The sequence below is a fragment of the Chiloscyllium plagiosum genome, chromosome 3 (genome assembly GCF_004010195.1).
Source record: "Chiloscyllium plagiosum isolate BGI_BamShark_2017 chromosome 3, ASM401019v2, whole genome shotgun sequence".
Lineage (NCBI taxonomy): Eukaryota > Metazoa > Chordata > Chondrichthyes > Orectolobiformes > Hemiscylliidae > Chiloscyllium > Chiloscyllium plagiosum.
In genome coordinates, this window is record NC_057712.1 from 54,472,877 (window position 1) to 54,486,987 (window position 14,111).

The window sequence follows — 14,111 nt, forward strand, 5'->3', positions numbered from 1 at the left end:
GCTGTCGCTGGTTGAGCTAGCATTTATTACCTATCCCTAGTTGTTGCTGGGAAGGTGGCAGCCTGCCTTCATTAACCACTGGTGTAAGTGGACCTACTTTATCATTCGGAAAGCGTTCTAAGATTTTGACTCAATGACACTGAGGCCAGAGCAATATGTTTCCTGTCAGGATGGTGAGGATCTTGGAGGTCATGGTGTTCCCAAGTATCTTCTGTCTTTGTCCTTCTTGATAGTAGGAGTTGGGGATTTGGAAAGTACTGCCGAAGCTGCCTTTGTAAATTTCTGCAGTGGTGCAGACTGCTGCTTCTCAGTTTCAGTAGTGGAGAGTTTGAATGTTTGTGGACGTGGTTGTCTTGAATGGTGTTAAGAGTCTTGAGTGTTGCTGAAGCTGTACTCATCCAGAAAAGTGGGGGTTTTCCATCATACTCCTGACATGCGCCTTACAGATTGTGGACAGTCCTTGGGGAGTTAGGAGGTGATTTACTCGCTACAGGTTTCCTAGCCTCTGATCTGTTTTTGCAGCCACATTATTTATATGACTAGTCTAGTTCAGTTTCTGGTCACTGGTTACCATGAGGATGTTGATAACAGGAGATTCAGTGCTGTTATTGTCGTTGAGTGTCGAGGGCTGACAGTTTCTGTCTTGTTGGGGATGATCAACTGCCTAATATTTGGGTGGTGCAAGAGTTACTTGTCATTCATCAGCCCAAGCCAGGATTCTTTCCAGGTCTTGTTGTGTTTGAAATTGGATTGCTTGATTATCTGAAGAGTCGCAAATGTTACTGAATTTTGTGTAATCATGGGGGACTTTAACTTTCCTGATATTGATTGGGAAAGCTATATTCTTTCCAGGTCTTGTTGTGTTTGAAATTGGATTGCTTGATTATCTGAAGAGTCGCAAATGTTACTGAATTTTGTGTAATCATCAGTCAATCTCTCCACTTATGACATTATGATGGAGATATGGTCATTGATGAAGCAGTTGAAACTGGCTGAGCTTAGGACACTGCTGTTATGACACAGAGGCGAACTCCTCTGTTAATTAAACCAAACGCTCAGAAAAGCTTGCCTTGCCCAGCCTTATAATCTTTTAAAAAATGAGTGGCAGAGAACTCCCAAATTCTACTTTTTAAAGAAAATAGCATCAATTTATTTTCAAACTCTAAATGCAGATATTAAACAAAAACTATTCACGAATCTAAGCCCTCCTTTCTCTTAACTGCTTACTGTCTGATATGCTGTTCCAATAAGACATTTATTAAAATTTAGTTAACTTAATTTCAAAACCACATAGTCTCTGTCGTCTTCTGTGTCTTCACTCTTCCAGCTGTTGATCTCTCTGGGTTGTCTTCTATCTTTTGTATTACGAGTATGCTTCACATGAAAAGGTACCTATGATAAAATGTTTTCTAATTTCTTGGAGGGCAGTTTGTTATATTGGCAGTTAACTCTCTGACCCTATAGCAGTTGCTCTCTGACAATGTTCAAAATGTCAACATTCTTATACGCCCAGCATGAAATGTCTCATTGGCTCGATTTTGGTAAAATAATAAATTCAAACTCAATTGGGTTTTAGTATTCTGGGGCATAATTTAAACTGATTGGTTACGTTTGAATTGTAGTCAAAACAGCAATCAAAACTCAGGTATCCATTTCACAGCCAAATGTTACATATTTTCATTTTCCTGGGATTGCCACCTTGTCAGATACAAGGTGCTTGTAAGCTCTCAGTTCAGAGCAACATTTTCTCTCTTAAAGGTACCGTACACACTTTCAACTTCATAACACTACTCTGAGGAACTCCTGCAGAGATGCTTTGGGGCTGAGATGATTGATCTCCAACAATAACAGCAACCATCTTTCTTTGTGTTTGTTATGATTTGAACCAGTGGACTTGGTTACTGCTGATTCACATTGACTGCTGTTTTGCTCAGGCTGCTTGATGTCAAGAGCAGTCACTTTTACATCAACTCTAGAATTCAGCTTTTTTTGTCCATGTTTTGTCCAGGCTGTCATGAAATCAAGAGCCGAGTGGCCCTGGTGGAGTACAAACTAAAGTCAGTGAGCAAGTTGTTGCTAAAACAAGTGCTTCATCAATTTACTGATGATCAAGGATAGAGTGATGGGTTAATAGGGTTGGATTTGTCCTGTATTTGTGCATGGGACATACTTGGGCAAATTTCCATATAGTCAGGTTGATGCCAATATTGTAGCTGTATTGGAACAGCTTGGCTAGGGATGCAGAAAGTTCTGGAGCATACATTTTCAGTACTGTTGCAGGAATGTTGACATGGATCAAAGCTTTTGCAATATCCATTGCAACATCCTTCAGCCATTTTTTGATGTCACATGGAATGAGTTGAGTTGGCTAAAAACTGGAATCTGTAATGCTGAGGACCATTGGAGGAGACCAAGATGGTGCATGGTGTTCTTTCACTGTGTTTGAGGTGTGCCTTTGGTATGTATTTCTAAATGAATAGGCCAAAAACTGAAAATTAGCCTATTCCACAAAGTTTCTTCTGAACTTTATATCATTAAACTGTAAATGCTCTTTTTTTAATCTTAATTTTGTTCTACCTTTGCTCCACACAGTATACAGAAGACCATTTTACCCAACATTTTTCCCTTCTGTGTTGATCATCGTGGGATTTGATGTCTGTAACCACAGGAGAATGTTAAAGGCATTATATCCACTGCACTGAGACATAGATCAAAGATTATTGTATCGACATCTGATGTTCTGTGTCACAAACAGATTTATTTGTACATTGTTGTAATGATAGTTCATTTTTGCTGCAGGTTGTACATTACAGTAGATGAACCTGATTTAGCAATCACAATGTATAAGAAACTTAAAATGTATGATGACATGATTCGACTTGTAGCAAAATATCACAGGGACTTACTCACAGACACCCACCTACATCTTGCAAAGGTAAGGAATAATGAATGAATACAGGCTCATTATGTTTTCAACAATCTTTCAATAATCTGGTAGTGCTGGCTCTCTTCAAAGGTATACAGTATGGTGCTAAAGTTTATCATATACATTTTGTGAAAACTACAATGGAAAAGGTGCAGTCAAAGGATGAATTGTTTCAAAGTATTTATTAGTTAAAAATAATTGTGTTTATTTTTTTATATATATACATACACACATATATAATGTCAATGATGTTAATGCAACATTCATAGATGCAATTTGGGGCATCTAAATCCTGATGCGACATGGGTTGAAAATTTAGACTCAATTTTTTTCAACTGCAATTTCCATCTAAAATGAACTGAATTCAGATGTATTCAGTCAAGTTATATTGAAGCTAATATATTTCTATCTTTTACTTGTATTTAAAAAAAATTATAGTTTTGCTATGCTATGTTTATAAACCTGAAGATCTCCATCATCATGTGCTACATATACTTCACATATATAATGGAAAGTGTTATAAGGATCTAAACCGTAGATATCTGCTCTTTTTGTAAAAACAGTCAGAGCCTTCGCAAATACATGCAATTGTACACAAAATCTATGTACAGATCCAGAAATTAATTATAAAATTTATCTCATTAAAGTTTTGATTTTCATGCAATTATATAGGAACTGGAAAGTGAAGGCCGTTTTCGAGAAGCTGAGTACCATTATTTGGAAGCAAAAGAGTGGAAGGCAATAGTGAATATGTATCGTGTCAATGATATGTGGGATGAAGCCTACAGGGTAACAAAGTCTATTTTACTTGGTACACTTGTGTATTTGGGCTTTATGTTCCTGACAACTTGGGAGCGTCAGGGTGTGCGGTAGGTGCTTGTTAGTTCACATGTACCTGGAATTAAATGTAATGTAACTGTCAGTGGGTATTGTCTTATCATTATTGTTTACAGTTTACCATGAGTCGATCTAATGATGGACTCACATGAGTTAATTTCAGTCTCAACATATAAAGGGATGTTCCAAATATTCAATTTTATGGGTCTTTGCAATTGGAAGTGCAGCAGAAAGAACTGGCAAAGTAAAATCTAGATGCTCAAATTCTTTGCCTTGTTTTAGTAATGCTTTCTTGGACATGATGCAAAGGGCTGTAAGATGCACAAGATGATTTGCTTCACCATGGATAGAAAGAGGAACTAGAAAAAGAGAGAAGGCCTAACTGGTCATTGTCTCCGAATTTAGTGACACAAGTATGCTATTGGCGAGGTCCTATGGTGTGGTAAGTAGCACTCCTACCCTGAGCTTGAAGCTCGAGGTTCATGTCCCACTCCAAGGTTTGATGGCCAAGGAAGGAGTATTGCCAAACAGGTTGAGTTTCAACCTGTAACTTTTTCCAACAGATGATAGTGGCAGACGCTAAAAGCAGGAGAGATTCCTGGTCAGCCATATCTTGAAAGAAATTCCAGCCTCTAGCATCGCTATCCATAACTCCAGGTTATGTGCACAGCATGTACACAATGGTGTACATTATCAGAACAACTGGATATCTGGTGTGTGCAAGATTGCTGCCAACATTATTGTGTTCAAAATCCTGGTTTCAGCTTTCAGAATCATAGAATCCCTACAGTGCAGATAGAAACTATTCAGCCCAACAGATCTGCATCGACCCTCTGAAGAGAAGCCCACCCAGACCTACACTTTGACATTACAGGACAATTTTGCAGCTACCTAACCCACACATCTTTGGATTGTGGGAGGAAACCGGAGCTCCTGACAGAAACCCACACAGACATGTGGATAATTTGGAATGCCATACAGTCATCCAAAGCTTGAATTGAACCTGGGTCCCTACCTTGTTAGGAAAGTTGGAACTTTACTCTTAGCCAATTGTGAGGGCATGTATTATGATTTGGCCTTGCCTTCTGGCAGAGAGTGCAAGAAGTTTGGCGCTATGTTCATTGATTCATTACTAAAAACAATTTAATTAACTAAAAACAGAGCATTTCCTGAGATCTGGATTTATGTATCACCCCATGTTCTGACTTTTCAAGCCTACACCAGTACAGTCATTCCTCTGTATGCATGAGGATTCCATTTCTGAGAACACCCCACCCCGCCCCCGAAGCCTGAACAATACACATTAAAAAGGCTAAAAGTCACAAATACATAGGTTTGTCGATGGATGTTGAATTTTGTTGCTACTTACTTTTTGGTGCATAGGCAAATTCCTGAGACCTGAATTCATGGGTACAGAGGCTTCACTGCACATCAGCACTTATGCAAATTTACCTTGCAAGTACAAAAAGAGGGATCGTTTTATACATCAAGTTAACGTTTGCCACAATGTACATTAATTAGTAGCCCTGGTAAAGAAGCCAGTTGGTCTCACTTGCAATATGCTGTAATTGTATCTAAAAGAGAACCGCAGAAGGAGCCAGAGAAAAAGAAACTGAGGATGGTGGTAACTTGGACAGCTACTGGTATAGTCTAACTATCAGATCCGTTTGGCATGTGGGAGAGTCATGGTGGCAAGTGGCAGGTAAGAGAGTTGGGCTGGGAAGCAGCGGGTCAGAGAATCAAGCAGAAGAGTAGCGGGTGAGAGAGTCAGGTGGGAAGCGGCAGGCAAGAAGGTTGGGCAGACTGCAGCGAGTGGGGAACTTGGGTAGTGAAGTGTCAGATGAAAGAGTTAGGGAAGTGGCGAGTGATAGAATTGGGCAGGGAAATGGCAAAAGGGGTGTTGAGCAGTGAAGTGGCAATTGGAATAGTCAGGCAGGTAAATGGTGGGGGTGGGGGAAGGTGGGGAGGTGCCGAGGGTGTGGGGAGGTGGTTCATAGTCTTTGGATCAGGGGATGGCCAATTTAGAGTGAAACAAGGAATATTTTCTTCACTTGCAGAATTGTGAATCTTTGGAATCTCTATCTGAAAAGGCTGTGGATGCTGAATCGTTAAGTGTATTCAAGAGCAATGTATTAGACTCCAAGGAATCAAGAAATAAGAGATTGGATGAGAAAGTGGAATTGTGATCAAAATCCACCAACCTGATCCTATTGAATAGCAGAGTATACTTGATGGATTGTTTTGCCTACTCCTGCACCAATTTTTATTTCTGTTTGACTGGTGCTTTTCCTGCTCTTGCTAATTACTTTTCCTTCATCTAACATTCAAAGTATCACAACATAAGCATGTCCGTGTTGACCTATTAGAACAGAGCTCCAAAGTGGAGATCAAATGTGCAGATCTAAACCTATTAAAGGTACCTCCAAAGTTGTCAAGTTAACCTTCGATACAAATAAGAAGAACAAAGACTTTCACTCAAACAGCCATGAGAGCAGTTGTGAGGTTGCAATATTTTTTGGATATTTCACTATTGTGTCCTCAGCCCTCTCAACTGGCACCAAAAGCTTTGCTTTTACTTGGTGAATTCCAGGTAGCTCACAAAAATCCTTCGACCCACAGTCAATACGCAGAAGCAATGTCGATATTTCTGTAATCAAGTTCTAAAACATATGCAAGAGAATTTCACAGGGGACTATCACACCTACACAGTGCTCCATTCTTGCCCACTATTTCAAAGCATAAAGGCTGCCTGCCTTCCCTCCCCAGATACAGAAGACTGCTCTTGACTGAGAAAAACCATACACAGACTCTACAAAGTCAGTGAGCCCTGATATCTAAAGAGCACCCCTAACCCCCATCACTCTTTTACCACAACACATGGGATCTGGAAAAAGTGTGATTCAACCCAAATGTGCAAAATAACGCCACAACTAAAAACAATTCCGTCAACAGCTGAAACACACTGTTTCGCATCATCCCAAACCCCCCAGCCCAAAACCTCATGGATCTCCACAAAATCGTTAAGTGTATTCAAACGTGGGCGGCACGGTGACAAGGTGGTTAGCACTGCAGCCTCACAGCGCCAGAGACCCCGGTTCAATTCCCGCCTCGGGCGACTCTCTTTGTGGAGTTTACACATTCTCCCCGTGTCTGCGTGGGTTTCCTCCGGGTGCTCCGGTTTCCTCCCACAGTCCAAAGATGTGCAGGTTAGGTGAATTGGCCATGCTAAATTGCCTGTAGTGTTAGGTGAAGGGGTAAATGTCGGGGTATGGGTCTGGGTGGATTGTGCTTCGACGGGTCGGTGTGGACTTGTTGGGCCGAAGGGCCTGTTTCCACACTGTAATCTAGCCTGTTTCCACACTGTAATCTAATCTAAAATGGCGGCCCCATATCGCAGCAACCTGCACAAAATAACGGACCACCCGTGACTTTAGTGAAATGGCATGCTTGTCCCGACCTCTCTCACATGGCGAGCGCACCCAGCGCCTCTAACCACCCCAGACCTTCTCAAGATGGTGAGCCCACCTGGCAAGAAGCCAGTGAAGTAGGCGTTTGGTATGCTTACCTTTGTTGGTCAGAGTATTGAGTACAGGAGTTGGGAGGTCATGTTGTGGCTGTACAGGACATTGGTTAGACCATTGTTGGAATATTGCATGTAATTCTGGTCTCCTTCCTATCGGAAAGATGTTGTGAAACTTGAAAAGGTTCAGAAAAGATTTACAAGGATGTTGCCAGGGTTGGAGGATTTGAGCTTTGGGGAGAGGCTGAACAGACTGGGGCTGTTTTCCCTGGAGTGTCAGAGGTTGAGGGGTGACCTTACAGAGGTTTACAAATTATGAGGGGCATGGATAGGATTAAAAAATTATTTTCCCTGGTGTGGGAGAGTCCAGAACTAGAGGGCATAGATTTAGGGTGAGAGGGGAAAGATATAAAAGAGACCTAAAAGGGCAACGTTTTCACGCAGAGGGTGGTACATGTATAGAATCAGCTGCCAGAGGAAATGGTGGGGGCTAGTACAATTGCAACATTTAAAAGGCATTTGGATGGGTATATGAATAGGAAGGATTAGAAGGGATGTGGGCCGGGTGCTGGCAGGTGGGACTAGATTGGATTGGGATATCTGGTCGACATGGACGGGTTGGACTGAAGGCTCTGTTTCAGTTCTGTACATCTCTATGTCTCTAAGTGATTAACATGTTAAAATTGACAACCTGGCTCTTTTGATGGGGTTAGTTGTTTGCTGTCTGTTATACCTTTTAACGGTGGAAGTCAGTTTCCTTGGTTTAACAACTCCCACCCCCCACAGCACCCTTCATCCCCCACCACAGTTGATCTTGAAGCCACGTGCTCTTGCACTTTTAATCTCAGCCCTTCGATTCATTTTGTGATTGATTGTAAGTCCTTTCATTACAAGGGCCTTTCAGAATATATTGAATCTCAAAATATCAGATAAATAGGGTTATCAAGTTCAATAATCTTTATATTTTAATATAATCTTGCATTTTTCTATATTATTGGCTCTTAGTCTTCAGCTACCTATCAGTTTCTTGTCTTCTTTGCTTTATTTTAACTTGCTAAGAGGAGCCTGCCATCTACCAATTCCTTTCAGACCCTCTGGAGATTTCCTTTGGTGCATCTTTCACACAGAATTAACACATTGTGCAGCCAAGATGTATTACCACATGTTTTTTGCTTCCCTGTAGTTTCACAGCCAAGACATTGACTGAGTCCCTTACTCTGACCAGTTATTGTAAAATTGTGGGAGCATCCTGCCTTGCTGTTCATACCTGTCATAATAGTGATTAAGTATGGGCTGTTTCTTGTCTTTAATTCTCTTACCCACTTCTGTCCCCTTCATACCTTTTTCATTTCTTCTTCCTTCTCTTCCCACTCTCTTCCTCTTTGCTCCCATCTGCTTTTGCAAATTCTTGTTGTTCTTTTTCTGTCCTTCCCTTTCCTTGCTGACCTTAATTTGGACCCACTTAAACCTAATCTCTCCTACTCTCACATCTAACATTCTTCACTCTAGCACTTAACTCAGCTATTTTCCTTTCATTCTCAGCCTTTAACCTTTCCCTCTTCACTTCATGGCCTCTAACTTTACGATATATTAGAGACTTATTACCCATGTGAACCACCACAGAATATGAACTCCCAATTAGTTAGCATGAGATGTTGCTTCAGTCTAGAGATGTACAGCACAGAAACAGACCCTTCGGTCTAACTCGTCCACGCCGACCAGATATCCTAACCTAATCTAGTTCCATTTGCTGGCACTTGGCCCATATCCCTCTAAAACCTTCCTATTGCTGTAATAGTTTCTTTAGTTTTTTTTATATTCACTTATTTTTCTTTCTGTCTTCATTCTCAGAGCACCTTTTCTTATTTTTACCAAATGTTCTGTAGTGTGCATGCCACAGTGTTCTTGCTCTTGAGAATGATGAGTATAAGTAAGACTGTTTGCCCCCTAAAATTCAGAAGGGAAGAAGCTGTATTAAAGAAAGGCATCTTTGGTATTTTTGAAAGAATAGAAGAGAAGATCTTTTGATATTACCTGGAGTACATTTCAGAAAATTGCGAATCGTATCCCATGTTTCTTTCCACACCAATGGGGCATGATTGGCATTAACTGGGCCAGCATTTATTGCCTGTTCCTAGTTGCAATGCAAAGATGGTAATGGTGAACTACCTTCTTGAACTGCTGCAGTCCATTAAAATAATTCATTAAAATTAGTGGGCACATGATAATTGGCTGAAGTGCACAATTGTTTGATATGCACTAAAGTGTAAAATCTCTGTGTACTACACCTAAATTATTTTTCTACATAAGAATGTAAAATTCATAAACTATTCAATTTTTATGAAAAATTGGACGATACTGATAGTATTGAATTTTATTCTGAAATAGTACAGTGTAATTAATTTACAAAAATTCATTTATAGGATGTGGATGGTTGCACCAGCATTTATTGTCCATCCCTTGTGTGCTTGTCAAGGCTGTAGTGAGCTATTAGCAGAGTATTATCAGGGCCCAAAGGCTTTCCATCATTCATTGTCTCCAGCTGTTTTTTGATATCATGTGTAATGAATCAAGTTGGCTGAGATTTAGCATCTGTGAAGCTGGGACATCCAGAGGAGGCAACGTTGGATTATGCAAACAATGCTGTGGCTGAAGATTGTTGTAGGTTCTTCAGCCTTATCTTTTGCACTCATGTGCTGTGCTCTCTTATCATTGAGGATGGGGTTATTCATGGAGCCTCCTTCTCCAGTAGATTTTTAATTGTCCACTATTGGATGAAACAGAACTGTAGAGCTCTGATCTGATCCATTAGTTGTTGAATTGCTTAGCTCTGTTTATCACTTCATGCTTGTGCTGTTTGGGACATAAGCAGAACTGTTTCGTAGCTTCACCAGAGTGATGTATATAAGTTTGCCTGGTGCTTCTTCTGACATGCCCTTCTGCATTCTTAATTAAACCGGCGTTGATCCTTCAGCTTGATAATAATGATGGAGGGCAGGATATGCCAGGACATGAGGCTGCAGATTGTGTTTGAGCACAGTCCTGCTTTTCCCTGATGGCCCAAAAGATCTCATGGATGCCCAGACTTGAGTTATTCAATCTGTTTGAAGTCTGTTGATAATGCCATACAGCATGATGGAGGGCGACACAGGACTTCATCTCCACAGGTGTGATGGACACTCTTACATGGACAGATGCATCTTCAGCAAACTAATTGGTGAAGATGAAGTAATTTATGTTTTTGTCTCTTGTTGGCTCCCCTACCACCTGCTGCAGACCCTGTAGGACTTGATCAGCTCAGTCAGTGGTGGTGCTGCTGAGCCATACTTAATGATAGATGTTGAAGTCTGCCACCTGAGTTCATTCTGCACCCCAAAGCCATTAGTACTTCCTTTACGTAGTCTTCAACATGGAGAAATATTGATTCGTCAGCCTGGCCCATATTTGACCAAATGCCATGAGACTTAGGATTAGGTGAATTCATAATGAACAACAAAGAGATGGCAGACCAGTTGAACAAATACTTGGAATCTATCTCCACTGAGGAGGACACAAATAACCTTCAGGAAAAGCTAGGGGCTACAGGGTCAAGCATGAAGGAGGAACTGAAAGCCTCATTAGTTAGGCAATGATATTGGGGAAATTAATGGGATTAAGATCTGATAAGTTGCCAGGGCCTAATGCTCTGTATCCCAGAGTTCTTAAGAATGTGGCCCTAGAAATTGTGGACCAATTGTGCTCATTTTCCAGCATTCAATAGATTCTGCAAGAATCCCAATTGACTGGAGGATAGCTAATGTGAACCCACTTTTTAAAAAAGGACAGAGAGAGAAAACAGGAAATTTTTGGCCGGTTAGCCTGACATCAGTGGTAAGGAAAATGCTGGAGTTAATTACTAAGGATGTAATAACTGAGCATTTGGAAAGCAGTGACAGAAACGGTCCAAGTCAGCATGGAATCAATGAAGAGAAATCTGCTGGAATTGTTTGAGCATGTAGACCAGTAGAGTGCAAGGGTCAATCAGTGAATATTATGTATCTGGACTTCTAAAAGCTTTTGACAAGGTTCCACACAAGAGATTAGTAAGCAAAATGAAAGCTCATGGTATTGGAGGTAAGGTATTGATGTGGATAGAGGAAGCATAAAAGAAGCAATGAGTTGAATATATGAGTCCTTTCAGACTGGCAGACACTGGCAAGTGGGTTACTGCAGTGTTCAGTGCTGGGGCCCCAACTGTTCACAATATACATTAACGATTTGGACAAAGGAATTTGTATTCCTGATAAAGGGCTTTTGCCCGAAACGTCAATTTTACTGCTCTTCGGATGCTGCCTGAACTGCTGTGCTTTTCCAGCACTGCTAATCCAGAATCTGGTTTCCAGCATCTGCAGTCATTGATTTTACCAAAGGAATTTAATGCATTATCTCCAAATTTGCAGATAGCACTAAGCTGGGTGGCAGTGTATGCTGTGAGGAGAATGTAAAGGGTGACTTGGACAGGCTGGCTGAGTGGGCAGATACTCGGCAAATGCAATATGTGGATAAGTGTGAGGTTGTCCACTTAGGTGTCAAAACAGAAAGGCAGGTTATTATCTGAATGGTGACAGTTTAGGAAAAAGTGAGGTGTCATGGTGGGACAGCAGCTGAAGGCTGGCATTTAGGTGCAGCAGGCAGTAAGGAAAGGCATGCTGGCCTTCATAGCAAGATGATTTGAATATAAGAGTCTGAATGTTCTGCTGCAGTTATGCAGGGCTTTGGTGAGGTATTAGGAGAAAGTGAGGACTGCAGATGCTGGAGATCAGAGTTCAGAGTGTGTGTTGCTGGGAAAGCACAGAAGGTCCGGCAGCATCCAAGGAGCAGAAGAATCAACGTTTCGGGCATAAGCCCTTCATCAGGAATGAAGGGCTTATGACCGTATCGTCGATTCTTCTGCTTCTCGGATGTTGCCTAACCTGCTGTGCTTTTCAAGCAACACACTCTCGACTTTGGTGAGATATTGTCTTGAGTATTGTCTGGAGTTTTGGTGTCCTAGTCTGAAGAAGGATATTCTTGCTATTGAGCGAGTCCAGTGAAGGTTCACCACACTGATTCCTGGGATGGCAGGACTGACATATGAAGAAAGACTGGATTGACTGGGCTTGTACTCTTTGGAATTTAGAAGAATGAGGGGGATTCTCTTAGAGATATAAATCCTGATAGGACTGGACAGGCTAGATGTGGGAAAAATGTTCCCAATGTTGGGCAAGTCCAGAATTAGGGGTGACAATCTAAGAAGAAGAAGTAAGCCATTCAGGACTAAGATGAGTTGTGAACCTGTGGAATTCTCTACCACAGAAAGCTGTTGGGGCCAGTTTGATAGGTATATTCAAAACGGAGCTGTTCATGGCCCTTGTGACTAAAGGAAGCAAGGAGTATGGAGAGGAAGCAGGAGTGAGATACTGAAATTGTGTGATCAGCCACAATCATATCGAATAGTGGGCCTATTAACTGAAGGGCCTATTAGCCTACTTCTGCATGCATTTTCTGTATTTCTATGTTTATATGTGGAGTCAATGTTGAGCAACTCCCTCCCAATTATGCTGCCATCTCTGCTGGGATAATGGTAGTGTTTTCTGGGTCATTGTGTGTAAAGTATGATTCCCTGACTATGACGATGACAGACCGTTGCTTAACTAATCTACAAGTCAACTCTGCTAATTCTGTGATGAGCCCCAAATTTTAACAAGAAGGACTTTGGAGTGTCGACAGGGCTGCTTTTGCTAAAATTATTTCCTGTGGCAAGATTGATATTGGGTGATCGGACTGAAGACTCTTTAAAGTTGATAAAACTGAATGATTTACTAGGAATTTCAGAGGGCAGTCAAGAGTCAACCACTTTTTAAGTGTGAAGTCACATGTAGGCTAGACCAGGTAAGAACAGTATGTTTTTCTTCCCTAAAGTACATTAGTGAACAAGATGGTTTTCATAGCAATTAACAGACTTCTATTCCTTGATTTCAATACTGTATTCAACTTTCACATCTGGTATGTTAAGATTGGAAATTGTCTGGTTTATTTGACCAGTGACAATACTACTGCAAAACTGCTTCCCTGGAGAATGTGTTGGTCTAAAGCTGATTGAACAAATGATGAGATTGAGGAGTCTGTGAAATAGATATATTCTACTGGACATTTAACAAAAACAGTTTAAAACAATCAGATAGAACCAGTGGTAGATATACAAAATAGGTGAAAATGCTATTGTATTCACAAAATAATAGTAGATTTGTTTGTTGCATTAACATGGCAAAACAAATGTTGCTTACCTCGTCAAGTCTTTCATTTTTGTTAAACTTGAAGTAGTTTGAAAAATTTGAAAAGCTTCAATTTCATAAAAGTCCCATATTTTTCTTGCAGGTTTCTAAAGCCCACGGAGGTGCAAATGCCCATAAACAAGTGGCCTACTTATGGGCTAAGAGTCTGGGGGGAGAGTCTGCAGTTAAGTTGCTAAATAAATTTGGTCTTCTGGAAACAGCAATTGACTATGCAGCTGATAACTGGTGAGATACATGTTAACATAAATGATATTTTAAGTCATTTCATATTAAATTATTTGAATTTTCCTCTCCTTTTGTCAAGCTCTAGGTGACAAAATAAATAACATGCTTAGTAGACATAGGGTCAGTCTGAAATAACACCAGGAAGGTCGGTATCTTGCCACCAAGGCACCCTTTATTTAAATGTGTATAGTACAAGACACTGACCCAGCTAGCACAGAGCTGCCTCCAAGTTGGGCGGCACGGTGGCACAGTGGTTAGCACTGCTGCCTCACAGCGCCAGAGACCCGGG

General features: G+C 41.0%; 1 protein-coding gene across 2 annotated transcripts in view; it reads left to right on the forward strand.

Moving 5' to 3' along the window:
• Positions 1 to 14,111, forward strand: part of ift172 (intraflagellar transport 172) — a 279,132-nt gene that overhangs the window by 158,549 nt on the left and 106,472 nt on the right. For both annotated transcript variants that reach the window (XM_043682226.1, XM_043682236.1), the window contains 3 exons: positions 2,800 to 2,935; positions 3,599 to 3,715; positions 13,680 to 13,822. In XM_043682226.1, coding sequence (XP_043538161.1) covers positions 2,800 to 2,935; positions 3,599 to 3,715; positions 13,680 to 13,822 — 396 coding nt within the window. The remainder of the gene's footprint in view (positions 1 to 2,799; positions 2,936 to 3,598; positions 3,716 to 13,679; positions 13,823 to 14,111) is intronic.